We start from the raw sequence: 27,499 nt of genomic DNA on the forward strand, positions 1-27,499 counted from the left end.
CAGAGCAGTCCGGGAGTACACTGGGAGCATTGTTGTTTTGCTCATGAAAAACCTGAGAATATCACAGACTCCTCTTATTGCTGTCCTTCCATGCCTTTGGAGAAGGCGTCACGCTCTCTTTGTAGACAGGGACGCTTGGTCTCTTTGGAAGCCCCTAAAGTGCTCGCCAGGGGTTTTAAAGGTCAGAGTTACCGGGATCGGAGCTTTGGCGTAGGAACATTTGACATGGTGCAAGCCAGAGAGAAAGCAGCTGCACCCTTTTTCTCTCAAGTTATTTTTTCCCTTGCCACTTCCTGGTTTTGCTGTGTTTTCCCCTGGGAATACTTAATTATCTTCCTTTTCTTTTTTTTTTTTTTTTCTTTTTTTCTTTCTCCCCCTTGAGCTCTCTGGTTTTGCTTTAAGAGTTACAGCACCATTGATTGTATTGGCTGTCTCAGAAATGGCGCTCTGCTCGCTGTCTGTGGGCTCCCCGCTGCTAAATGCTGCCAGTGGGACTCCAGAGCATTTACATCAGTCGATAGGGCTATCATGGCCTTATTTTCCACCCTGTCCCCATCCCGGGATGTGTGGAACCATCGGAGAGAGCACACGAGCCCTGGGGTTGTTGGTCACAGAGTGGATCCCAGCGCTGGCTGTGTGTCCAGGGTGCAGGTGCTGAGGTTCTGGGACCATGGGAGCTCAGCAGCAGGGGCTGCAGGGCCTGGTGGTGCCGATGAGACCGCAGTGGGTGCTGGGGCCAGCTGCTCTCCCTGCTGTACCCACACCTGGAAAGTCTCACTGAGCAGGTGTGGTGGCCATTTAGAGACTTACTCAGCTGTGCAGAGACCCACAGCCTACAAACCTCTACTAACTGACTCCTGACTGCCTCAGAGTTGGGGGGAAAAAATGTTTTACTGCTCGTAGGGCCTGTAATAGAAATTACAAATGAGACAGTGTAGCAGGCCCTGTTCTTCAGGGCCCTGGGTTATTTCACGGCAAAAAAAGTCCCAGGAACATTGTGCAGTTGTTGCTAACAGATGGACTGAACAGTTTCTCTGGGAAGCAGAGCATCCACTGACAGCGTTCCCTTTCTCCTCCAGATCCCATCTAATGCCGAGGCTGAAAGAATCGCGCTCCCACGAGTCCCTGCTCAGTCCCAGTAGTGCTGTTGAGGCTCTGGATCTCAGTATGGAGGAGGAGGTGGTCATCAAGCCGGTCCACAGTAGCATCCTGGGACAAGACTACTGCTTTGAGGTAAGGAGCCCTCAGCCCCTCCCGGCCCCACTCCTGCCGGGGCTGCCAGGGGGGCCAGGTGTGGGCTGGCATCTGGGGCCCTCGCTGTTACACAACATTTCTGCTCCAAATTGCCACGCAGAGACCGTTTCGTAGGCAGAAAATGACTCCCATCTTTTCAAGGAGGAGGATATCCACACAATCAGAGCAGCGAGCTCCTTGTAAGCCGTGTCGCAGCGGAGCTTCCCGCTGGCACAGGTGCTGCCCTGCTCGGGGCTGCGTTTCAGCAGAGCGTGCCTTTGTAGTTTGTGTTCATACAGACACTGAGGAGTGCTAACAATCCCTGCTCAGTGTTCCCAGCGACATCAGATGTGGTCACAGAGCCAACCCACTGCTGTCAGTGGGAGTGTTGAGGACTTTGTCTAGAAAACTGGAGCTTCACTTGTTTGGGTAAATAGAAAAATCTGTGGGTATTTCAGATTATTTTGACATCTGTTATGGCATGTGGTTAGGTCTGTGCTGGCGGGAGGGAGGAGGGCACGTACAAACCGGGCTGTAGTTGGATAATTCAATGTAGTATGTCTTGGGAATCATTTGTCCTGAATTGTGGATGGCAAAGTATTATTGCTTATGGCAGTGGCTGGATATAGAACAGGGAAATGGTTTTCTTACAGTAATAAGGGAGTCGATACTTGTGTTTCTGTGAAGAGAAGGGAACCTGTTTGTGCTGGGGCATAGAAAAGCAGATAAATGAGAAATCCATGCTTGGACTGTGCTGTAGGATGTGACTGCAGGCTGTCCTTGGATGGGCAGTGCTGGGTAAAAACACCTTGACTGCATCCAAGAGGAGTCAGGCTGGGGAGATAAACACTTTTTTCTTTACTGAAGTTAGCACAGTTTGAAAGAAATGAGTTAGAAGATCCATTTCTTAAAATGAAAGCAGGTAACACGAAAACAGTCTTACGAAAAATAGCCCCAAACACAAACTCTGGAGTGGGCTGAGGTATAAATTTTCCAGTGCTGTTCATTCTCTGAGGAATTGAACAAGTGTGGTGGGTCAGGAGGAGAACAGTTTTGTAAATTATATGGCCTCTATTACATTCCACTCAAGAAAGATAAAATGAAGCTAGATGGAAAATAGATGTGACATCCATAATATAAGAGTTGTTTACCAATTCCGTGCAGCACACAGGAGCAGAGGAAGGGATGTGAACAGTACTCGTGGAAAGTTGACTGAGAGGGAAATTGCACAAGTCGCGCACCTGCGGGGAGGAAGAAAATTTTGGTTGTAAGTGGGTTGGATGAAGAGGAGTCACACAGAAAAAAAAGAACGTGCTAATTGCTGTCCTGCAAACCCTGCAGAGGGGAGGAAGAGTGCCAGGAAACAAAAAGGACATTGATTTGGGACTGGTGGCTGCTCCCCAGCAAGCTCCAGCGGGAGGGACCGAGGTGAGAGCTAAATGGCACGTTGTGCCAGTGCCTCGTGTCTCCAGAGAGCCCCCTCCCAGCTGGGACTGAGGTCAGCACTGGGATGAGCTTGCACATCTCCTGGGACCCCTGGTGGGTACCAGAGCACAGTCTGCCAAGCACGTGGGTACCACTGGAGATACAAGGAGGGGGCACTGCCTTCGGGCATGGCCACCGGGGCTGCTGTGGATCTGCTCCTTGTGGAGATCCGTCAGGAACAGGCAGAGGGGACGGTGCCTCGGGAGCTGTTCCCATCCCCAGCTGGTTGGTCCATCAGTTCCCACCTGTGTGTGGCACAGCGTGGCCCAGCTTTTCCTGCTCCACACCACCGGAGCAGCCTCGTGGCCCGGGAGGGACAGCACAGTCTGACATGGCTGCAGATGGAAGAGAGCGGGTTTGAGAGGGAACTGGCAGCTCACCCAGACGGAGACAAAAGAGAGAGGTGCCAAAGCCATCTGCAGTGGAAAACAACCAAGTGGCTCGTTGGGAGGCAGCTGGTGGATGAAGGTGCAGGGAATTGTTCCTCTCCTCTAGCTCCACGACCTGCATTAAGACGTGCTGGGCTCTGCTGGGACGGACACTCAGCAGCAGTTGCAGGGCTTTTCCACGGGCTGCATTCAGCTTTTTCTGCTTAGTTTTGTGAAACTTGCTTTTTTCCTGACTTGCTCAGTACTTGGCAGTCAGTATTTACTTGTTTTCTTCATTGATTTTTTTTAAAATTACTCAGCATCATCTTCTTTCTCCTTATAAGACTCCCCAGTCAGCAAATCATCCCGTGGCACAGCACATGCTGTGTGTGCTAAATATACAGTGGGCATCTTATGCAGTAATGGAGACTGCGAGTCCAGGCTTACAGAGCCTATTCCTGGCCCTGCTGTTTGTGGGGTGCTGGGCTGGGCAGGGCACTGAGGGCCGAGGGGCTCTCTTAGCAGAGCAAAGCCTTGTCTCCTTGCACAGCTCGTGCCTCAGCTGTCCCGGGGCACAAACTGCGGTTCCTCCGACACAGCCGAGGCCGTGTTGCCTCATCCTGGCCTCGCCTCAGCCAGGGACAGTGTGGTGCAGCTAAATTTAGCTGCGCTAATTGGCTCCAGCTGTGCAAATGATGTCGACCGTCGCTCGCGTGGCCCTTCGGACGCGGGGCCGGCGAGGGCGGCGCTGGAGCCCCTCGGGCACCGGGTCAGGGGGTGCAGGGCAGCTGAGCCACGGCTCGTCCTCAGGAAATCCTCTGGACGCCGAGGGGAGCGGCTTTGGTAGCTCAGTTACCGTCTCCAGTTACTCCATGGAGATGCCTTCAAGGGAGGAACCCACCCTGTACCAAAACTTCCTTAAAATGGCAAGATTTTATCTGAGTGAGGAGATCACCCATCTGAGGATGGGGAGGATGAATGGGAATAAGTGACATTTCAGAAATTAATGAGTTTCATTAATTGAGTTTATCCTGTACATTAACAGTATTCTAGCATTTCCAAAATCTTGATGACACCAGAATACTCTCTTTGTAAAGATAATTAATATCTCATAAAGATCATTAATGCCATATGATATTTAGGTCAGAACTCAAAGCTGGGGTGTGATTGCAGATCTGGGGAAAATTACATTTTTGGTCACACATGGTAGATATGACCTTCAGCTTCCATCAGATCAAGACACACTTTGTATCTGACGTGATTTCCCCCTTCTCTGACTTCAGTGTGACAGTTACATTTTTTTTTTAGGGTTTGAGTGATTAATTAATTGATAATTATTTCAAAACTGAATAATTAATTTTGCCACGATAACTCATGTGTTGACTTAAGTGTGGCAAGAAAATATATTAGATATTCAACTTAACAGATAGTTGGTAAAAAACTGATCTTGAATGAAAATTCAGTAAAAGGACAGCTGGATTACATGGCTGTTTATTTGGATATGATGCTCTGCATCCTCTGTGCTGCTCTGGGATCCATGTGTGTCACCAAGGAGAACTTGTCTTTAAGAGAGCATCTTTCAACAGCAGCCAAAGGAATCTTAATTCTCCTTCATGGACGAGCTCCCAGGTTTGCTACCAAATCCTCTAGATATGAGAACATTTTCAAGCACATTTGTGCACCAAACTCCATCAAAGCCAAAGAGCTAAACAAAAAGCTGGGTGAGAAATGGCCTTTAAGGCAATGGGCTAATGATACCGTTTACTGAAAGGTGTGTTTGACCTGTTCCACCTCTGTTAGAAACTGATTTCTGAGTGACTGGTGGGGATGCGGTTTCGTGGATTTGGTCAGAACATCAGTGGCCTCAAGGGTTTTCCCCACTGTGGGGTACAGGAACTTGGCTCTGACACCTGCAGGGCACTGTGGCTGTACCAGGAGCGTCAGGACTTGGATGGATTGAACATGGATGATTTTGAGTCTTCTGCAGCCGATCTAGCTGAGTAAGGCAGGGCTCAAGTTCTGATTTGTGTGGTTGGTGTCTGAAGAATTCCTTTGAAGTCCTAGAAATTCCCATCGATCGAGCAGGTTGGGAGCTGCCTGGAGCAGTGCTCGCTTCAGTTCTGGTCTTAAAACTGTTGCCAGGTGTTTCTTCTGGGATGTTGATGTTCGCAGTTCAGCGCTGAGCCAGCCCAGCACCGTGTCAGCAGCGATGCAGCCGTGGGCCTCCCTGCCTGTCACCTGTGGGAACCCTTCCTGAGGGAAGCGTCAGGATGCAGGACTGCCCGACCCTCTGGCAGAGCAGGGGACGGGGATCACGTGGCAGAGGCACAGCCTGGCCAGTGGGACATCCTGCGTGCCAGCAGAACTCCGTGTGGGAACGCTGGGGGATGGAGGTTCCCATGGGCATCAGCAGCAGCAAGATGAGACAGGGTGGGTTTGGAGTGGGAGACTTTGAAGAAGCTGGAAATAACTTGGAAACACAGAAGGGTGCTGGGAGGATCACGCTGCTGTGCCTGCTAATATGGAGTCTGTTCTTGGAACCAGAAGAGAGCCCGTGCTCAGAAGAGTCTTATTTTACAGGCAGAGTATAAAAGCGTGTAAGGACAGGGAAGAGTGCCTGTCTGAAGGAGAAAGCCTCTGGAACATCAAGGGTTGGAAGATTTCTGGTGTTTTTATGTAAAGGCAGGCCAGGTCTCTTCTCATTCTGTCCTGGTTAGATGTCTGTGTTCAAAGGAAGGGATGTGTTCAACTTATCATTGAGGTTTGCTAATGACAAATCTTAGCGGGTGCCAGCTCTGCTGTTAAGAACAGGTTGGGCTTCTGGGAGATACATGAAATTAAAGGAGATTGTGTCTCCCAGAAGCTGATAACCCAGTGCACAGTGTGTAAACACAAACACTGCGAGATGATAAAGCACTCAGAAATAACTCTGCAGGTTGAGACTGGCGGAAATGAAGCTCAGAGGGGAGTTATTTAAAGCACCAGCCAGGTCCACTTGGCCTCCCAGCAGAGCTGTGCGTGGAGAACGTGGCTCCACAAAAGCAGTGAAAGCAAAGGGCCCCATGACCACCAGGAATGACCACCACAGTCCTGGAGGTCTGAGCTGGAATGGGCTCGTACTGTGGCCAGGACTGGGGGGTGTGTTCCTGTCCCTGTGTTCTTCGCAGCATGGGCTCCAGAAGCAGCAGGACACCAAGGGGGAAGGTGGGAACCAGCCTTTCTGGGCCTCATGTTCTGCTGGAAACAAGGAGTGGGTTGTTACTGTCACAGACTTTATGCTGGGCCTGGAGGAATGCCAGGTATCCACTCGGTATTCCAATTTATCTCTAGTTCATCTAAGGATTTGCACTCCCTCAGTTGTGGAACTTGGTGGTTTAAAGCATCACATGCATGAGGCCCATTATCTAGTGTTTTCTGGTGTGGAAGAGGAGAAGTAATTGGAATTTGTGTCCATGATTATTTTTGTAACACACAGAGCTGTCCTGTTTTTCTGCCAGCCTTAGGGGCTGTTGCTTCATGCTCGGGTAAAACTGTTTACTTTAAAAAAAAATAAATAAATAAAATCCACTAGCACCTTCCCTGAGTCCCTCTCTCCCCCCAAATCGTGGTCTGCAGTGTGCTGGTCAAGACATAATCCTGTTCATTTCCCTGTAGGTGACGACTTCATCAGGAAGCAAGTGCTTCTCGTGTCGTTCTGCAGCAGAGCGAGATAAATGGATGGAAAACCTGCGGCGTGCCGTGCACCCAAATAAGGTAGTGGCTGTGAGGAATTGCCTCTGTTCTAGTTCAGTTCCTCGTTATTACATTTTATAGCCCAGTGCATGGGAGCAGCAGGGGACGTATTGTCATTGCACTGAGGAAGTGTTAACTCTGGGTCAGCCTTGTTCCATGTTGCCTTCTCCCACCATTATATTTACAGGCAAGTGCCAATTATTTCCTCCCCTCTTTTCTCTGCGCACGCTGCTTCAGCTGTTGCTAAGAATTGATCAGACCTGAAGAATCTTCAGTGCTGCTCTGTTAGTGATGGTACTTGCCACTTGCACAGGACTTTCCCCTCTCCAAAGCTCCGGGGCAGATGTCAGGTAGCTGCCAGCGAAGTTACAAGACTGAACAGTCTAAAGAGTTCACAAGTCAGTTCCTGACACAGTGTCTGCTTCAGTGATGGAGGAGCTCAGATGTGATTACAGGGAGTTTTGGAGGCAGCAGTAGAATGTGGCTTTCCCTTCTCCAGCCGGTTGAGGTGCAAAGTCATCTCCTCTGGGATTTACAGGAACAAATCCTTCTCTTCACTGCAGCACAGGGACACTCCATACGAGCTTTTATGGCCCACTAAGGCATCCTCACATAAAATGTACAGCTGCTTCCCCCTCTCTGCACTGGAGCTGGCTGCAGGGATCGGTCAGGAGTAGTGCAGGATTCCACAGCTGATGAGCTCAGCCACGTCTTTTTCTGCTGGTCAGAGAAGACACAAGTGACGGGATCTGGGAACTCATTCCACACAAGTTCAGCCCAGGCCTGGTGGGTTCTAAAGGAGCCCTCAGTCTCGGAGTTTGTTGTTGCCAGCGCAGTGCCAAATGTCAGGGTGAAAGGTTTGCCTCAGGATGAGAGCTGGAGCAGTGATGGGGACAGGGGAGAGGGGAACCTCTGCCTCTGGCATTGTGTTCCTGGATGTGAGTTCAGTGGCTCCAGTGCTTTCTGAGGGCAGCAGCCCTGGCAGGACTGACCTGAGAGAGCTGTGTGAGGTTTGTGTGGTCACAAACCTCTCTCAGCAGGAGAGAAGTCCTGAGAATGTGAGTTGAGGCTGTGCATGTCACTATGGCTTTGAGGTGCAGTGTTGAGTGGAAATCCATTTGGAAATGTGCCCTCATCTCAAAACATTCAGTAACTGATGGCTGTCTTTCCATCTTTGTTTGAGTTCATACACAATAAGCTCTCAGTATCTGACTTGAAATTTCTGTCAGGAATTCAGTGTTCTTGTGCAGTTCCTGTGTGCACTTCCTGAACCTACAGTACTCCATTGTGGACTTCCAGCAGGAGTGTTCCTGCCCAGACTCCTGGGCTGAGCAGAGTAAGCTGTGGCTGCTGTTTCAGTGAGGGGTTTCCAAACAAAACAGGTTTTGCAGAATCCCAGCAGCAGGTCAGCTGCCAGTGCTTTGTCCCTCAAGTCACTCCCGCAAAAAATACCCCTGGATGTTCTTCCAGGATGAGGTCAGCATCACGAGGGAGCTCTGAAAGATCCCCGGTATTCTTGGCTCTGTTATTGTTTAAAAGACATCCAAGGCAGATTTCTGTTTCTGGATTGTCGTGATTCTCCCCTGGGACTCACTCCCCATAATTCTTCCTAAAGTTTTAGTTGGGTGCTCTGGAATTCTGCCCTAAAACACGGTTTCTTCTCTGCCAGCAGTGCTTGGCGTTCCCGTGTGGATGAGGTGATCCCTGGGTGTGCGTTCAGGTCCCTTTGTGTTGCTCTGTTACAAAGCAGATGAACTCCAGGCCTGTGAGATGCCTGTAAAAGCTTCTGCTTTGCAAGAGCCAGTCATGATCAGTGAGGTTCTTTCCATTTCTTTGGAGGCCCTCTTGGCAGGGAAGGGGAAGCAGTACATATATGATTTGGAGGGGTTTTATCTTCCTTCTTCCTTATATTAATTGGCACCAACAGACAGGGAGAGCACGGTGATATTTTGGAAAATTAACATAAGTAGTGTTATTATGCAAATTCCTGAGAGCCAGTATTTCCTTAAAATAAAATGTAATTAAGCCTCCGCTCATTTAGCACATCCGAAATAATTAACTCATATCTCCAGCTTTGTTGTGCTTGCCTTTGTGGTTGTTTTTTTTTTTAATTGACCTTTTTTATTTTGCATCTTTTTTTTTTTTTTTCCCCCCCCAGGACAACAGCAGAAGGGTGGAGAATATGTTAAAGTTATGGATTATCGAAGCCAAGGACCTGCCAGCTAAGAAAAAGTACTTGTGTGAATTATGCCTGGACGACGTTCTTTATGCACGAACTACCTGTAAATTGAAAACTGATAATGTCTTCTGGGGGGAGCACTTTGAATTCAATAACCTCCCGTCGCTCAAAAACATCACGGTGCACTTGTACAAAGAGACCGACAAGAAGAAGAAGAAGGACAAGACCAACTTCATCGGGCAGGTGAACATCCCCGTCAGCTCCGTCACGGGCCGGCAGTTCGTCGAGAAATGGTACCCGGTGGTGAGCCCCAACCCCGGCAAGGGCAAGTCCCCGGGGCCCATGATCCGCATCAAATCCCGCTACCAGAGCATGAGCATCCTCCCCATGGAGATGTACAAGGAGTTTGCCGAGTACATCACCAACAATTACATGGTGCTGTGCTCGGTGCTGGAGCCCTCGCTGAGCGTCAAGAACAAGGAGGAGATGGCGTCGGCGCTGGTGCACATCCTGCAGAGCACGGGCAAGGCCAAGGTAGGACCCTCCACCGGGGAGCAGACTCCTGTGTTGGGGTTGGGGGATCTGCACCTCAGCTGGGCTTCGGGCACAACTGGGTATCGTTACCACGCTCGGTTTTTCTTCTGATTGCACACAAGTCGGTAGTACGCGCGCGGCGCAAACTGCTTAATTGGCCAAGAGGTCGGTGGGACCATGAGACGCCAACTGAGTCACTTTCCTCTCCTTCTGGAGGCTCAGGGGCCAGGCTCTTGCTGGATAAACAGGCATAGATGTGAAAGTAAGCAAGGTTTCAGGGATGGAATGTAAGCAGTGTGAGCGGAGCAGCCTGTGTGTGCTGGGTATCAGGGTGTTCCTGGGGAGCGCAGCAGGAGCTGAATGGCAGTGAGCAGCCTCTTCGGAATTCCTGGGCAAGTTGTGTGGGTGCATGTGTGTCTGGATCTGCTCTAGGCCTTCGGGGTCTGTCCTGTTGCTCTTGGAAGGGGGGCAGCAGTGTGGGAAAGCCCAGGGCAGTGTTTGTTGTGGTTTGATGCCACTGACTTGTTCCTGGTGGAAGTTGTGGACCACTTTGGGATTCCTTCCAGGCTGGGAATCCTCCAGTATGTCTGGGGAAGAAGCAGGCCAGGAGGAGGCAGAGAGTGGGGTTTGCTCTTAGTTGTGATCTGTGAGGGTGCAGGCAGGGTGGGCAGAGCTGGAACCCCCTTCCTTGCTGAGCACACGGGGCACGGAGTGACCCACCCGCTGCAGAGCATCCCCCATGCCCGGGTGGCCTGGCACAGCCAGGCAGGCAGTGCCCGTGCTGGGGCTGCAGGAGTTAAAGCAGCAGCGTTTGTCTCTGTTACCATCTCCCTGGACCCTGCTGGGGAGAGCTGGGGAAGAGCAAGATGTCCAAAGTTCTTGCAGTGCTGAGGAGACACGAGCTCCTCACCTGAGGGGGAATCACAGGCTCTGCTTCCTCAGCAGCTGCCACTGCTGCCGGGGCAGTGGCCGGGCTCGTGGATTAGGCTGAGTTACCATCTGTCGGACAGAGAAGTGGCTTGGCCTCCTGATCTAGTTCAAGGCAGGCAAAGCTCACTGAGAGGATTGCGGGGCCGGGGCCCTGCTGTTGCAGCGGCAGAGAAAATAGCTCAGTTAAAGCCCTTGTGATCCCAGGCAGCAGTGCTGGACCCCAGGAGTGCAGGGAAGGACCGTGGTCCTGGTCCCCTCGGAGATCTGTGATTCGTGGCACGTGGAACAGCGCTGTGGTTACACAAGGAGGTGTCACTGATGTCTCTCCTCGCTCCTTGTGCCGGGGCTCTGGCGCCATCAGCGCGTGGTTTGTGGGCACAGCCTTCTGCCGCTGCCAGGGGCTCTGCTGCCCCTTGCTCCAGTGCCAGGGCTGTGTGGGAACAGCACTGTCATGAGAGACCTGTCTGTGATGAAAAAGCCTTCAAGTGTCACCCCCATCTCAGTCCCCGTGGATCGTGTGTGGGCACAGCTGAGAGCAGTCGTCACTGCTCCAGCCTTTTTCCTCTGCTCCTCAGTACTGGAGAGGCTCCAGAGAGAGCAAGTGTGTTTCCAGACATGTGTCTGCATCAGTGCTCGAGATCCCAGAGGCTTTACACAGGGGACTCAGCAAACAGTAAACAGACTTGATGACTTTCCCCCTAAAATGGAGCTCCTGCTTTCCCTGCCTGTCATCTGCCATCAGCATTAGCGCAGGGTTTGGGGAGCTGTCAGAGCAACAGGAGTTATTGGAGCATGGGAGCCAGGTGGTGCATCCTGAGCTGGACAGGCACAGAGAGGGGAAAAGCAGCAGTGAGGTAACAAAATGATGAGTGAGGAGGGGAAGCACCCCTCACCCTTGTTTGGGGGATGTGGGTGCACCCCCCTGCCCCTCAGGAAGGCTCCAGCCCCACCAGTGGGAGCACCCTGATCCCAGGCCCTGTGTGCAGGGCCAGCAGAGCAGTGACCCCCCTTCTCCAGGCCTCTGTCCTCCCGTGACCCTCCAAAGCTTGTCTGGGCTGGGGGTGGGTTCCCCATCCTTCTGCCTCATCAGGAGCCTTCCCAGTGAGCCCCTCAGAGCTCCCCTGCAGAGACCCCCTGCAGACCTGGCAATCGGCAACCACTGATGTGTGTTGCTGATAAAGGGTTTTTTTATGGCTCTTGGCTGCTGTCGCTGACCCTAAAGCAGCAATTACAGTTGGACTGAGGAACAAGTGTCCAGTAGATTATCAGGAAGACTCGTTAGCACCTAATTGGTGTTGGGCTGTTCCGGGCCCTGTCTCCCTGCAGCGATTTGCTGTAAATACGGTGTAATCCCTTAATGAGGGATCGGGTCCCTGCCCTGCAGGAGAGGTGCGATGTGGTGGGGCCACGTGCCAGCCACAGCCAGGTCCCTGCCACCAGTGTCCCTGTGCAGCCCCCGGGTGGATGCAGGGCCATCCCGACCTGCAGACACCCCACTCTGCCATGTTGAGCTGTTCCCTGTTTTCTGAAGCTGCAGAAACCCCGAGGCACTGCCCAAGTCCCTCCTGCTGGGATGGACACCCGGGGCTGCAGGTGGAAAGGGGACAAGAGCTGTAGGTGAATTTTCTCCCTAAATACCTGCTCCTTCCTGGGCTGTGTTAGCTGTACCACAATATTTGAAAGGTGGAGCATGAAAGTAGAGAGTCCTCTCCAGAGCCAGAGTCCCTGCTGCCCATGACATCTGTTTGGGAGAGGGAAGAGCTTCATCCCTACAGTGCTGCACGAGGGAGGGTTGGTGTGGAACGGGGCACGCCTGGAAACCCCTGAGCATCTGCCAAGGCAGTGGGTGGAGAGGAGGGGAAGAGGGTTTTGATAAGGCTCTGAGAGCAGGCAGGCAGGCAGGGAGGGAGCTGCCCCAGCCCACTGGAAAATCTGACAGACACCCGGCACTCAATCAGCCCTGGGCACACACGGCTGTTCCCTGGCTTTGTGGCAAGGAGGGGCTGGAAGAAGGATGTTGTTTGGTGGCTAAAACACAGATGTGGTCTCTCAACTCTGTCCTTCACTTGTTACCTGCCTCCACCTTCCCAGTGAGGGTGCTGGTGACGTGCTCCCTGTAAGGGTGTGGAGATGCCCAGCTGTTTTCATGTGTTTTCCAACCCCCAGACAAAAGACACAAAGTCATGAAGTATTTCTGCTGCCGTGGCTGGTGTGACTGGGAGTGCTCACCCCTGCCATTAGCAGGGCTTGATGTGGCCCCTGTGATGTGGTTTTGGGTAGACAAGCTGCATCCTTCCCGGTGGACTTCTGGTGCTTCCAGAATATTCACCATGCTTAGAATTGTTTCAGGGCTGCCTTAGAGCTTCTGGGGCTCAGTTCGTGGCTGTAAATGCATAAAAAACCCTCTCTTGTGCAAAGAGTTGGTTGATCAAACCCGGCGTTAGATAAAGCTCCAACAAACCGGCTGCTCGCTGGAAATAAATATTTATGGTGCTGGGAATGGAGTGAGGGATAAACATGTGTCCCTGTTTGTTTGTGCTGGGAGGATTTGCCTCAGCAGAGCAGATGGAGCTGCTGGAACCCCCCATTCCAGCGGCAGAGCCAGTGTTGGATCAGGGCTCCGGGACCTCCCAGAGAGTGAGGGCTCAGCTCAGGCAGGGACAGGAGATGTGGCACAGCTGGGCTTGGAGGCTGGTGGCACCAGGGCTCCGCTGGTCCCTGCAGGGAGCACTGCTCCCTTCTCCCTCCTGGAAGGGCTGAGGGCACAGGGAAGTGAGGATGCTGCGCACGTTCAGCCACAAACAGACCGGCAGCAGCCGTGTCATTTCCCCCACAAAGAGTCTATCTCTGGTAATATTTTATAGCAGCCATAGTGGAGCTAATCAGTGCTTTAATCAGTTTTATGAGCATCCCCACTGTTTTCCCCCCTGTTTCCAAGCAGAGCAGTCAGGGTGGTTGGCAGGACTGGGAACACCAGTGGGTGTAGGGATCTGGCTCTCGGGGTGATGGGCACTTCCCAAGCCTCCTGTGTGGGATCCAGCCCCTCTGTCCTCACAGGGAGTGGTCACTCAGTGTGTTAGTGTTGTATCTGTCAGGTTTTCTGATTTCCCTGAGCAAGGTGATGGACAGAGATTCCTGTGTGTTCACCCTCACATTGCCACTTCACTGCCTTTTCCCAAGGGGGATTGGAATATGCCAGAAGCACTGAGGATGAGCTCCAGGGCTTGAAGGAGGGCACCCCACTGCATTTCCCAGCAGAGAAGGGTCTGGAGCAGATTCTCAGAGGAACTGTGTGGTGGAACAGTCTGGGACTGGCCTGGGGTGCTTGTTTTCAGATGGTCTGTCCAGGACCCAGTCGCTGCCCCTCTGCTGCTGTCCTTGCACAGCTCAGCACCACCCAGTGCCACGTTTCCCTCCCCTATAGGTGTGTCCCAACACTCCTCCACCTGTAACCTGCAGCCCCACCGACCCCTGGTGTTTTTCACCTTTGCATAAAGGCCCAGCTGGACTCTGAGCTAGTCTTTGAAATAAGCAGTAATCTTATTACCTTTATCAATTCAATCCTCTTAAGGTTAAGTCAATCCTATTAATCAGGCTTGTGATTTGGAGAACCTTATTATTTCAAAGTCAATCTGCCCAGCAGTCAGTTACGATATCGGGAACAATCAGCTCCAGCCTGGAGGGTGTGTGACCCCCCCAGGGCATGGGGGATCTCCTCAGCTCCCTGACACCCCTCATGCTCAGCTGTGGGCAGGAGGACCCTCCCCAGGGGGGAGAGGTGCAGAATCCTTCCTGGGTTTGAACAGGGCAAATCCTGCAGGATGTGTGTTGTTTGTTGGCTCGCTGGGAAGCTCTCCTGCTCCCACCACAGCCCTGCCAGGCACCCAGCTGGTTCATCCTTCTGCCTCCCAGGCTCGGGGGCTGGAGGGGGCAGGCACTTGGAACCCCCTGGGACTGGGATATTTGATGCAGACACACCCCTCACCGGTAGGGTGGGCTCACTTGGCACTGGCAAGCTGTGGGATCAGGCTGCCAGGCTGCTGCCCACATGTCTGGAGCTGTGGAGGAGCTGCCTTGGAATAGCACAGGCTGCCGTGGGCTCGTGCTTGGTTTGTGTGCAGAGCCCTGGAGACCAGCACAGCCTTGTGCTGTCATGCTCTGAATTTATTTATTTATGAATTGCTCTCCTTTATCAGCATATGTGCAGCGGCTGGGGTCGCACAGGTTCAGCTCTGTCCAGTCTGAAGCAAAAAGCCTCAGAATAAACATGGAAACAAGCCTGAAGAACACTGGCACAGCCCTTAATTTTGGCTGTAGACCTTCTCCTTCCCCTCTCGACTCCGATGTAATGAAATAAAGCATCTTATTTTCTTCCATTGCCAGGGGCCCTAACTGAAAACAACCCCCTGCTGATCTCTGCTGCTCAGAAACAGGGAGTTTTATTGGCTTTAGTTATTGCATTTTATTCAGGACCTTGTATGTGGGTGAGTGAGGCCCCCGGAGGGATTCCACAAGTATTTGCATTCCATTTGTGTCTTCTGAGTGCTGGCTGCTGCTGGAGTACTTAAGGCAGAGATACAGAAGTGAGATCCAGAGCCGATGTGGCTCTCTTGTGTGGAGGGAAGGCCTGGAAGCTGAGGTCTGGACGCTGGCCCTGGGACAGGAATGGCAGGATGTCGTGGGAACTCTCCCGTGGATGACTTGCCTTTCCCACGGCCACCCAGAGCAGTCTGTGCAGAGGAACCCGCCCAGGGAACTGGCTGGGGGGACTGGGACTGGGACTGGGACTGGGACTGGGACTGGGACCGGGACCATCCCAGGGGCAGGTCCTGCAGCCTGGCAGGATGGCTCCTGCAGGGACAGGGACAATGTCCTGGCTCTGCCCTCCTCCCCTGCACGGTCACAGGGCCAGATCCCGCTGTGCTGGGCCCAGCTTTGGGTGCTGTGCCGTAAATGGAGCTCTCTGGGATTTCAGCAGCTTTCCTTTCTGCTTTGGACACAAAGGTTCCCTTTCCCAGCTGTGGAGCTGCAGGTGCTCTGCAGGGAATGACAACGGCATCAGAGATTTCCGGGGGATGGTTCTGGCTTTGTGTTGAGTCCCCGCCGTGCAATTTTGCCTCCTTTAAATTCTGGTGAATTCTGTAGATCAGCTAAAATCATCCAAATTCACATTTTCTCTGGCTACCACTTGGCCCCTGGGTTTCCAGGACTCGGGCAGCCAGTCCTCAGCCAACAAGAGGGGGAAAAGCAAACCCTTGGCTGAGAGACGCTGTAAAACCCGGTGTTCCTGAGATAATTAGTATGTTGGGAAAGTGACAGGAAAGAGAATCAGGCAAAGCCAAGGTCAGTGGCTGCTAATTAAGAATCAGCACCTTGTGTCAGCCTGAGTGGTGGCTTGGAATTGAAACGTACCCTGGGAGAGCCCCGGGAAGATAAAGGTGATAGAGTTACCCAGATAGCAGCTAACGGGATTTGAGCAGGGTTTAAAGTTTCGTTCCAGCTTGGCTGATAAAAGGGGCAAAATGAGAGAAAATAGCAGGGGGAGGCCGTGCTTTGCTTCCAGGGGGGATTTTTGCCTCTGCAGCTGCCGGAGCGTTGCAGACGTAGCGAGATCTGAGGAAGGGCATCTTCTGACTAAAGAAATAATGGAAGTGACTTCTCATTTATTTAGCCCTAAGCTCCTTCTTTTGGAGGAGGTTTTTGGAGGAAGGTCAAGGCAGCACGTGGGTCCCAGTCAGAGTGTTGTGGGTGGGAATGTGGGAGCAGTGGGGTGTTGGGTGCTCTGGGAGCTGTGCTGTGCTTGGGAATGGCAGGGACAGGAGCTGGGACACTGCGTGGCAGCCTGGGGTGCTCCTTCCTCCTGCCCCTGCCAGCAGCCAGGGCTGCCACTGGTGCTGTGGTCAGGAACGAAGGAGAATTTCTTAGTGGAAGGTCGTTACTGAGCAGATTATTCTGTTTTAGTGGAAGGGAGTTTGAAAAGGTGCCCTTGGCTGTGGAAGTGAACGTGTGTGTCAACATTTCTCTGTCTCCTGCATGGGGAAGCTGTCAGAGGGTGATTTGCACAGTGCCAGCCCCTCTTTCCCTTGTCATCCAGGTGAGTGGTGACACTCGGCACCTGGTGCAGGAGGAGGAGCCGGGCATGGGCAGAGCTGCTCTGCCCATAAGTAGTGCAGAGAACATGTATCAGCATTAGGAGCTGCCTGGCATTCCTCCTGCATTAGCCCTGGCTGCAGCACAGGAGCTGCTGACCCTCTGCTTAGTCAACTTTGTGACTGAAGCAGACCTGGAGCTCTCTCGGAAATGCTGGTTTTCCTCTAGATTTTGCACTCCAAGAGCCCAGACTGATGGAGGGGCAGCTGTCAGGGGCTGCTCTGGCTCACCCCTTCCATTGCTGTGCAGCACAGAGGATTATCACAGCCCGTGGGTTTGGTTGTGTGCACGCTGGACCAAAAATGTGCCCAAAATGGGCTCTGTTGCAGAGCTGTTTGTCTCCAGGAATACTGAGGAAACGGGGCACTTCAGCATCTCAGTGCATATCCAGGCTTGATTCTCAGCCATTAATTGGGGCACAGTTTGTGACTTCTGAGCATGGCCCTGGTCTGCAGCAGTGCACTGGACACCCAGCACAGCCACACTGCACAGGGGAGAGGAGGTTTCACCCCCACGATGTGAGGCTGCTGCCTCACATCGTGGGGGTGAAACCTCCTCTCCCCTGTGGGATGGAGGGGCAGGTGCAGTGCAGGTCCGGGATGAGTCATTGGGGTGCCAAAGTTGAGGCTCTCCAGAGACTGATTTCTGCTCTTGTCCCTGTGAGGGAGCTGGGCAGGTAGAAAGGCAGGTGCTCACACAGGATCACCCGCAGCACCTCCTCTCCCTCGGGTGTCTCACGAAGGTGGGACCCCCCCGGGGCCGGGGCGGTGGCTGCTCCGCGGGACCAGCACTGTCTGTGTGTGACCCACCGTGGGCTTTGCTTTCCAGGATTTCTTGACTGACCTGATGATGTCTGAAGTTGATCGCTGTGGTGAGAATGAGCATCTCATTTTCAGGGAGAACACACTGGCCACCAAAGCGATCGAAGAATACCTGAAGCTGGTGGGCCAGAAATACTTGCAAGATGCCTTAGGTACGTACAGAGCGTTAGCAGGTCTTGCCCAGAGAGGTTCTCCGAGCTGCAGGGTGGGGACCATCACCTGAGCCCTGATGGCCATCAGAGGCACCAGCACTTTCCTGCTGGAGGGTTTCCCTGGCAGCAGGTCCGGGCCTGGACATGGCCATGAGGAGCTCTCTGCTCCCGGGGGAAGGTGACCGCTGAGCTGGCGCTTCCCCCTGCTCTCAGAGGAGATAACAAATGGATGTTTGAAGGCATTATGCTGCCTGCCAGGTCTTCTGTCTCAGCGCTGGCCGTGTCACGGGCTGATTGAATCCTTCCCCCCCTTACACCCCACCAGAGACACTCCTGCAGCGCTCCCGAGTCAGATGAGATCTCCCCAGTCGCCGTGATGAGCTGCCCCCTGGATCACCCAGCACTGGGAACCCTCCTGGTGGTGTTTTTTTTTTGTTGGTTTTTTTTTTTTTTAAGTGCTGGCTCTGTTTATGGCTCCAAAAATATTTCTCTTGATGCAAATGAAAATAATTAGAAGCTTCTGCTTCTGGGCAGGTCAGGAAGGAATTGCTGCGTGCAGGCAGCGCAGCACGAGGATGGGGAGAGGCTGCCTTGGAATGAGCTCAGCCAGAGGCAGCTCCATTGGATCCACATCCCAGAGCAGGATGAGCAGAGTTGCTATTGAGGTGTTCATTTTTCAGTATGTTGGGTTCCTGCTGTTGGATTTGTGTTATTTTAGCAAGGAGAAAGGAAGCATAAATACTTTATTAAGAGAATAATAATAATAATGACAGCACTGAGGAAAGGGAAATAATTGATCACATTCAGGCAAAGCAACAGAGAGCCCTCAAGAATAGCAAAAGGAATATTATTTATATCTGCCTTGTAATGCTTTCTGGTTGGAGGCAAGTCTGTAAGTAGATTATCTTGTATAATTTCTCAAAAGCTGGAATATTAATGAAATCAGAGAATTTTGAAATATTCCCTTTTTTGGGGCTCAGTGCTGCCAGGCCCATCTTGTGCAGGAGGAGCCTGGGGTCCTTGTTCACTGTTGGGGTGCTGGTTGTGAGTGACCCTTTATCAGTGAGATGGTTCCCCTGCGTGTCACAGGGTGCCCCAGGGCAGCGTGGCACCGTCCTGGAGCCATGGAGAGGGTAATGGGGCCGGGTGAGAACAGCAGGCATCACCTGCAAGGTGAGCAGAGTGGCTCCAGAGCTCCCTGGCAGAGCTGAAAATACATTGGAGAGGCTCTCCAGCATATAATTAAAATCTGTTTTGGCAATAGGGAAGGAATGCAGACTGGAGCGGGGAGAAAACAGGATGGGAAAATCCAAGGCAGACGGGAATTAGGAGCAAACCACCTGGAATGAGAAGAAAAGCCAAGCAAACCTTTCTGCCAGAACATCACCCAAGCTAACCAAGGGTGCCTTTTCATCCCTGTCGTCCCATCCCCTGGTGCCCCCGGTCATCCCTGCTGGGATGAGGGACTGACCCCCCTCTCGAGGTGGGACACCCCTCAGCGGGTGTGGGGGCTGTGCCCAGGTACCCCAGGGTGAAGGGTGGCCCGAGAGCAGAACTGGCACAGCAGCCACAGTGTGAGCCTCTGCAAGGGTGAGGAGCAGCCAGGCAGCAAACAGGAGCACAGGGAATCTCAGAGAAATATTTTCATTTCATTTTGTGTGATGTTCAGCTCAAAATAAACCAAGTAAATTGTTTCTTTCCTTTAATTACCTGTTCCTCCTGTGAATCACAGTGGCTTGTCAGTGCCAGGGCACAGTCTGCAGTAGCAGGCCGTGCTACCAATAATTAGAGAGCTTGCCAGAATCCTTCCTACTGGATTAGCCCGAGGGAGCGTCTCTGGAACGGGAGCGTGGGGGGTTGGGCTGTGGAAGCGGGTGCTTGGCAGCAGAGTCCTGATGCAATATCCCAGTATCCCACAGCCACGGGGCAGAGCTGCCAGGTGGGGAAGAGGGGTGGAATGTGCTCCTCAGAACCCCGGTGCAGGGTGTGCTGTGCTGGTTGTGAGCTCCCAAGGCACAGCCAGGCTCTCCTGGGTCCTCCTGGAGAGCTGGCTGGGGCTCTGGGGGTCACCACCTGCTCTCATATCCATCTGCTCTTCCAGTGTGGTGGGGTGCCAGGAAGCTGCTCAGGCACTTGGGGCTTGGGAACAGCGTTGCTTGAAGGCTCCTCTCATGTCTCCAAACCCACCCCCAGCTCTCTCTCTGTTTTACAGGGGAGTTTATCAAGGCGCTGTACGAATCAGACGAAAATTGTGAGGTGGATCCCAGCAAGTGTTCGTCCTCAGACCTTCCTGAACATCAGGGCAACCTGAAGATGTGCTGTGAGCTGGCCTTCTGCAAGATCATCAACTCCTACTGGTGGGTGTCCCGGGAGCGTCGCTCCCTCGGCTCGCGCGGAGCGGGGCAGGGTGGCAGGACCTGCCCCATGGCAGCTTGTCAGGGAGCTTTGGAGGGGGAGGTGTGGGGCCTTGCCCACGCCCTGGTGGTGCAGGAGCAGGTGAGACAGCAGCTGCTGCTCTGCCAGAGTTTGGAGTATGAGTTCTAGGGGTGAGGCAGCCTCGTGGACCCTCTGTCACCCAGAGGTGCTGGAGGGTCACTGGGGCACAGGGACAGGGCACTGGGGTCAGGGAACACAAAATGCCTTTGCCAGTGTGACCCCTTCAGAGAGGTACTCGATGCCAAATGTGTGTGAAATTCTGGAGTGAAGGGCAGAAATGCACGTCCCGGGTCTCCCACCCATGGAATGAATCAGTCTGGCTGAGACTGCACCGCCCAGAGCGGCGGGTGAAGCTCTGAGCTCCTGCAGCAGGCAGGGACCCAGCACAGGCAGCTTTTGTTTGGGCAGATGTTCCCTGCTCGAGGTGCTGGAGCTGGGAGGATGCTGCTGTTGTCCCAGGTTGCTGCTTGGCTCAGCATCCCACATTCCTCTGGGTTAACCCCTGTCTGTGCCGGCCCCGGGGGCTGCCGGGGCGCGATGGGAGCCCGTTGGGAGCCCGTTGGGAGCCCGTTGCCTCCTTGGCCCAAGGCCTGGTATGCGGCTGGAGGCATTTCCGAGTTGTTTGTTCTCAGGGTAAAGGTTCTTGCTACTAGTTGGGACAGGCCTGAATATTCCAAATTTGTTGGAGTGAGGCAGCTGTATCCTGCTGTGGAGTTGGCTGTTGGATGTGGCTGTGCTCGTGGTGTTCCTGCTGGAACTGGGAGCCAGGAGTCCCTGCCCTAGTGAACCTGCTGCCTGCAAGGCTGACCTGAAAGGGGGAAAAGGTGGGCTTGTGACTCTCTTTACTGGAGAAATAAAAATATTGGCTTTGTGCTTCGTGGTGACGTACCCAGAGCCCGTCATCCTGATCATGAGAGAGGGAGCATTTTTTTTTTCCACTGCTGGATTTCCAGTTTTCCTGCTTAAAATCTGGGCTTAGTTTTTTATTAATATATTTAGTAGCAACATTGTTGCTGCAAAACATCAGCTAGGGATAATATTTGAAGGAAGGAAGTCCTTCATAATGACAATTTATCATTTTCTCTCCTATGCCACCTGTTGTGTTGAAGTCAGAAAACTTATTATGAGTAATTTCCCAGGATATTGAGTGTGCCCTCCTGCAAGCCAGGAAGGGAATTGCTTTTCCTGATCCTGCTCAGGGAGACAGCAAGGAGCAAGAGGTTCCCTCAGGCTGCCATAATCCACCACAGGTACATGGAGAGGGCAGGTTCTTTACAGGTATCCTATCCCTTATCCTGGGCCAATTAACAGCTCTGACTCGGGAATGGCATTTATCTGCTCTCCCAGGAGGGATTTACCACTTCTAGTCACCAGTGGATTATAATTGTTTGAATTAATGTCCTCCTAAAAATACCCAAAGCAGCACTAAAAGGTCACTCTAAAAATAGGCTTGAGAAGTGACCTAAGGAGAGTCAGGAATGCTCAGGAAGTTCGTTTTTCCAGGGAAGGCTGGAGCAGCTGAGCTGCTGCTCTGAGTGGTTCCCCCTGGGTGCTTTGTGCTCAGCGGTTCCTGGGGATTAATTGGGCCGATGAGTGCTGGGATTGGCCGAGGTATCCTGACAGCCAACGATCCTGCTTTAAATAGAGCCTGGAGTGTGCGTGCGCATCTGCGCAGAGAGGCAGGGAGAGGAAAGGGGTTTACAATAACCCCAAATTGTTATAATTATGACATAATTTGGACATCTGGAAAGTTTCAGCGTAAGCAGAATTCCAGCATGTGGAAGCTCGTTACTGGGAAGTTGGGTAATGGATTACGGGCCCGTTTGTCACACACAAAGCCGGCGAGCTGAGTTCCATCCGCTGTGGCACAATTGAACTTCACGGGCTCCAGCCCGTGATGGGGAACGCACAACCGGGGCTGCATTTCAGGGCTTTGCTTTCCAGCAGCTGCACAACCTGTCCTGATCATTCAAGCCTTAAATTGCTTAAAGGATTCTCCTGTTTCTGGGCAAATACCGTGAAGTAAGAGGGCTTTGTCCAATTGCGTGGATCAAGCCAAACACAGAGGAGAACTTACCCATCCGAAGACGGTGGCTAATGTTGTTTGTAAAGCTCGAGGTGAAAGCTCATGAGAGTGAAAGTGAGAAGCCAGCACGGAGCAGAAGCTGAACAGGATGGCAGTATTTGCTAGGCCCTTTTATGCAGCCTGAACCCCCCCTTCACCCTGCTTTGGTACCCCTGGCTGTCAGTGATCAGCTCGGGGGGTGAGACAAGCACGGTGGTTCCTGGCTGGGGTGGTGGGACTTCAGTGCCAGGGACCCACAGTGGGACCCAGTGCCAGCCTTCTCCCAGGTGGGAGTATCCAGCTGAATAAATAACACGTGCTGGGAACAGGATAAGGTGGGAGCAGGGAGCTGGGGAGGGCCGAGCAGGGACAGGCAGCAGTTGTGCAGCGATAAGGGCTGCTGGGCCCAGGGGAATTCTGGCATCCGGGAAAGGCAAGCTGAGGTCTGTGCAGCGACAAGGCTGGAGTAACTCCAATGGGGCTCTGTGTTTGTACCAGGCACACTGGGATTTGATCCAGGTGCTTGAACAGGAGTATTACAATCCGCAGAGCCCTCCCTCCAAGCTCCGGCTGTGCTGGAGACCCTGGAGCTGCTGGTGATTCATGGCACAGTCCCTCTCACAGCTTTACAGAGCAGCTTTGCTTTCTCCCGTGTGGTTTGAGCCTCCTGACACTCTAACCCTGACAGACACTGCCTGCCCTTCTGTCCCTTCAGCGTCTTCCCAAGGGAGCTCAAAGAAGTCTTTGCCTCGTGGAGACAGGAGTGCAGCAACCGGGGCCGCCCCGACATCAGCGAGCGCCTGATCAGCGCGTCGCTGTTCCTGCGCTTCCTGTGCCCGGCCATCATGTCCCCGTCCCTCTTCAGCCTCCTGCAGGAGTACCCGGACGACCGCACGGCGCGCACCCTCACCCTCATCGCCAAGGTCACCCAGAACCTCGCCAACTTCGCCAAGTAAGCCAGGCTGGGGGAGCGGGAGCGGGGAAGGAACCTCCGGCTGTCCCACGCTCCTTCCCTCGCTGGAAAGGGCCTGTGGGCTTCCTGTTGGCTCTTCCCCCCACATCTCTCTGGGACTGACTGTTGGGTCAGGGAGGTCATTCAAGTTTCCAAAACAGGACATGTTTTGTGAGTGGGAAAACAGGCTGTTTTGACCTCGTGGATGAGCAGCGGGGTGGCAGCGGGGACTTTGTCCTGTGGTGTCCCGTGGGTATGGGAGCAGACCCGACCAGCAGCAGTGGTGTGCACAGCTCAGGAGCTGCTCTGTCCCTCCTTTGAGCTCTGGGACCTTCCCTGCTGTTGAAATGCAGCTGGCTGAACTGGGGAGGCCTGAGAAGAGAACAGGGACACTATCAATTCTTAACTAAGCCCACTGGTTTGATGGAAACAAAGCGAGAGATTTCTGAAAATCTTTCCACTGGCTGCTGCTCTGAGCTCCTTATCCTGAGCTCCGATAACAAAATGATGAGCTTTCTGAAACATGAATGGACAGTTTCTGTCTAAAGCTCCTTAGATCTGGAAACGGGCTTAGCGCTCACACTCGCAGTCGGGAGAGCCCGGACGCACACGGGACGCAGGCGGGAGATGAACAAGTGTGTTACACTCGGTGACAGAAACCCTCTGTACACCTGAACAATCCCTGACTAAAGGGCTTTCAGATTCCCAGCACTCAAGGAGAGGCTCTTTCACTAAGCTGACATTAGTCAAGCCAAAGCGATCAAGCCGAGCTGTCCTGTGCGTGGCACTGGGCCTGTCCCCCAGAACCGCTGGCACAGCCCCAACCACGGCCGGGACGGCCCAGCCACCAGGCCCTCCCTGTTGTGCCCTCAGTAAGACACATGAGTGAGGGTGGAGTGCTTGGGAGGGCAGAAGGAGGGGGCAGGAAGCCCAGGCTGCCCAGCTCCAGGGTGAGCCCCAGAGCAGCTGTGCCAGCATTGCTGAAGGGCTCAGGATTCCTACCCCCTGCAGTTGAGGGTGATTGCTGTGACAGCATCTTGATTTCCAGTGACAGGTCCTGTTTCTGGAGGCTGTGCTCTGACCCAGCAGTAAGAGAGGGTCCATTACCAACAACTCCTGTGTTTCTCTAGCTTTCACCTCCATTTGTGCTGTGGAGATCCCACACTGATGAGGACTTAGCTGGATCAGGCTGGGGTTACTTTTGTTCCCATGATCAGTGAGGTGTGCTAGCAGCCCTTGGATCCCAGAGACTCTGAAGGGTTCAGATGCCAGAGAAAGGTTCTTAACCTGCATATGTACCTGCCCTTTCTGTGAACTGCACTTCTTTTGACAGGATTTAGCTGAAATCCATGTTGCTCTCTCGATAGGTTTGGCAGCAAAGAGGAATACATGTCCTTTATGAATCAGTTCCTGGAACATGAGTGGACTAACATGCAGAGGTTTCTGCTGGAGATTTCCAATCCTGAAACCATCTCAAACACAGCTGGCTTTGAGGGCTACATCGACCTGGGCCGGGAACTATCCACATTGCACTCACTACTCTGGGAAGTCATTTCCCAACTGGAGCAGGTACCGGGGGGATGGCAGGGGCAGTTTGGGGGGTGGAAACGATGGGGAAAATATTGTCAGTGTGATTCACTGAAGGGACTGTCCAGCAGTTGGCAAAGCCCACGGTTCTCCAGCGAAAGTACAAGGTTCTCCAGCGAAAGTACAAGCTGTTGGTAGTAATTCTGCTCTCTTCTCTGCCCAGGGCACTGCCACGAAGCTGGGCCCCCTGCCCCGGATCCTGCGGGACGTCAACGCCGCGCTCAGCAACCCGGCCTGCCTGCAGGTGTCGGTCACGGCCGACCACGCCGCGTCCACGCCCAGCGCTGGCAACAGCATCTCCGCTGGGCTCCAGAAAATGGTGATAGAGAATGACCTCTCTGGGTAAGGGATGAACCGTGGCCGGGCTGACAGCAGGGAAATGTGGAATATTCGTGCAGGGACAGGCAGGACAGGGTGCAGGGTGCAGTTTCCCCGTCCATTGACCGGGCTTTCCCATCGCAGAGCAGATCCTGGATGCAGTTCAGCTCTGACTCTGCCAAAGCAGTGGGTGGTAGTGCCAGCCCGTGGCTCCATCCTGAGCCCTTTGAGAGCCAGAACTGGGCGTGTGGTCCGGGAAATCAGGAACCTGGTGGTCCCGGTCTCAGCTGTTGAGATGTGGCTGCAGAAGCAAAATGTTCATCTTTGGAGGAATTGAGAGTCTGTTTGTGCTGACCTCAGGATAATGGGTGTCATCAACAGGGAGCATTTGAGATGTACAGGATTGGCCTTACCCATCTCTGTAAGGGTGTGTGCTGAATTCACTGAGATCCAAACCTGCTATTTCTGGAGCAGTTGCCAAGCTGTAGAGGCCTCACAATGAGTTCCAGACTGCTCTGTCCAGTTTTTATAAAACTGTGTGTTTTTAATGATGAGCAGTGATTCACAGACACAGTCACCTACATGCTTTTTGCCCTGATTAAGTAAGGAGCCTCATTCGTGGGGAAGAATGAGGCCGTTGCAGACCTCTGATGTTTCTGTTTGTGGAAAATGAAATGGAGCCCACACAAATGGAAAGATTGTGCTAGTAAAATAGTTTGTAAGTGGAAACTACATAATATTTAACAGTTTAATTAGAAATGAAAGGCAGCAATGGCACTGGACTTCCTCTAATCAGAGCTTTCATCTCTAGTGCTTCCCAGCATGAGGTGCAATTATTTGTCTAATGCTATGGAGGATCTCTGACAATATGCTTCTCCCCAAATACTTGCTTACAATGCACCATCTTTGATCAGCAGAATATTCGCATTAAGCTACTGCAAAGCTCTCTCTTCCTCTCCCCAAGAAATCAATATTGCATGGATGTGTGTTGCAGCAGGAATGGGGGGATAACCTTCAGCTGCCGGGCTTTAGCTCTGCTGCGCTTGCTGACCCTGGGAGGCCCGGTGTGGATCTGGCCCCCACGGTGCCCTGTGCTGTACAAATCCTGGCCAGGGTGCCCACAGGAGTTTGCTGCCCAGGTACAGAGCAGGGGACACGGGCGTGGCACGGTTGGAAGCAGGAAAGGTGACGAGTGCTGGCCCGGAGCAGAGCCAGCTGGGGTGGCAGAGCCCCAGGAGCCTGTCCCTGATGCCTCCTGCCCAGCGCCCTGGCCGTGCACACACTCCCCTCGCTCACCTGTCCTCCCCTGCCCGCTCCCAGGCCAGCCCGGGGCTCGTGGCACCCTCCATCCTCCCCATCCCTCACATTGCTCCCCCTGCCAGGGCTGGGTCCTGTCCATGTCCCCACCCCGATCCCAGTCCCACGCAGCTGCGCCACCCTGATTTCTGAGTGATTTCGTTTTCCTGCTCTGGTGCAGCATTCACAACTCTTCTTTTTTGTTTTGTTTTCCTCTCCTCTTCCTTACGCACTGACTTCCCCGCAGTCTGATAGATTTCACACGGTTACCATCTCCAACCCCTGAAAACAAGGACTTGTTTTTTGTCACAAGGTCTGCTGGGGCCCAGCCCTCGCCTGCCCGAAGCTCCAGTTACTCAGAGGCCAATGAGCCCGACGTGCAGATGTCTAATGGCAGCAAGAGTTTGTCCATGGTGGACTTGCAGGACAATCGGCTCTTGGACAGTGGGGCCAACGCGCCCGGCACGGCCGACTCCCTCAATGACAGTCAGTCGTCCCTGGGGCAGTTGCAGGGCGTGTGGAGCACACGGACTCAGCAGAACAGCGTGACGGGCATGGCCACCGTGCGCCGGGCGGGCCAGACGCCCACCACGCCGAGCGGCGAGAGCGCGCCGGGGCGGCCGCAGCTGCTGGCGCCGCTGTCCTTCCAGAACCCCGTGTACCAGATGGCGGCGGGGCTGCCCCTGTCCCCCCGCGGCCTGGGCGACTCGGGCTCCGAGTGCCACAGCTCGCTCAGCTCGCACAGCAACAGCGAGGAACTGACGGCCAACAAGCACGGCTTCCCCGCCGCCGCCGCCGCCGAGGACTTCTCCCGCCGGCCGGGGGAGCTGGCCCGGCGGCAGCTCTCGCTCACCGAGAAGGGCGGGCAGCCCACCATGCCGCGGCAGAACAGCGCGGGGCCGCAGCGCCGCATCGACCAGCCGCCCCCGCCGCCCCCACCCGTGTCCCGCGGCCGCACCCCACCGTCCCTGCTCAACACCGTGCAGTACCCGCGGCCCTCCAGCGGCAGCATCATGTCCTCCTCGCCAGACTGGCCCGGCAGCGGGGCCCGGCTCCGCCAGCAGTCCTCCTCCTCCAAGGGCGACAGCCCCGAGATGAAGCAGCGCACGATGCACAAACAGGTGAGTTCGGGCTGCCGGGGCTCTGGGCGCTGAGGGGCCGGGGCGGGGCTTAGCCCGTGGGGTCGCTGCCATGGGGGGGATTGTCCCTCGATTCTGGCACCCGGCTCGGCCTGAGACGGAGCCCCTGCAGGGCTGGGGAC

At 53.7% G+C, this 27,499-nt stretch overlaps 1 protein-coding gene across 10 annotated transcripts in view; it reads left to right on the forward strand.

The window, feature by feature from the left end:
* DAB2IP (DAB2 interacting protein) overlaps positions 1–27,499 on the forward strand; it is a 180,634-nt gene that overhangs the window by 142,800 nt on the left and 10,335 nt on the right. For 9 of the 10 annotated variants that reach the window (XM_027885874.1, XM_027885873.1, XM_027885869.1 and 6 more), the window contains 9 exons: positions 1,080–1,233; positions 6,741–6,839; positions 8,977–9,531; positions 17,440–17,584; positions 19,797–19,941; positions 22,801–23,037; positions 24,405–24,606; positions 24,788–24,966; positions 26,486–27,359. In XM_027885874.1, the coding sequence (XP_027741675.1) occupies positions 1,080–1,233; positions 6,741–6,839; positions 8,977–9,531; positions 17,440–17,584; positions 19,797–19,941; positions 22,801–23,037; positions 24,405–24,606; positions 24,788–24,966; positions 26,486–27,359 (2,590 nt within the window). The remainder of the gene's footprint in view (positions 1–1,079; positions 1,234–6,740; positions 6,840–8,976; positions 9,532–17,439; positions 17,585–19,796; positions 19,942–22,800; positions 23,038–24,404; positions 24,607–24,787; positions 24,967–26,485; positions 27,360–27,499) is intronic. The other variant, XM_027885867.1, reaches the window with a different exon arrangement.

Source organism: Empidonax traillii, unplaced genomic scaffold, assembly GCF_003031625.1.
Source record: "Empidonax traillii isolate 1590-97213 ecotype Southwest subspecies unplaced genomic scaffold, ASM303162v1 scaffold174:size915687, whole genome shotgun sequence".
In the NCBI taxonomy this organism is placed as follows: domain Eukaryota; kingdom Metazoa; phylum Chordata; class Aves; order Passeriformes; family Tyrannidae; genus Empidonax; species Empidonax traillii.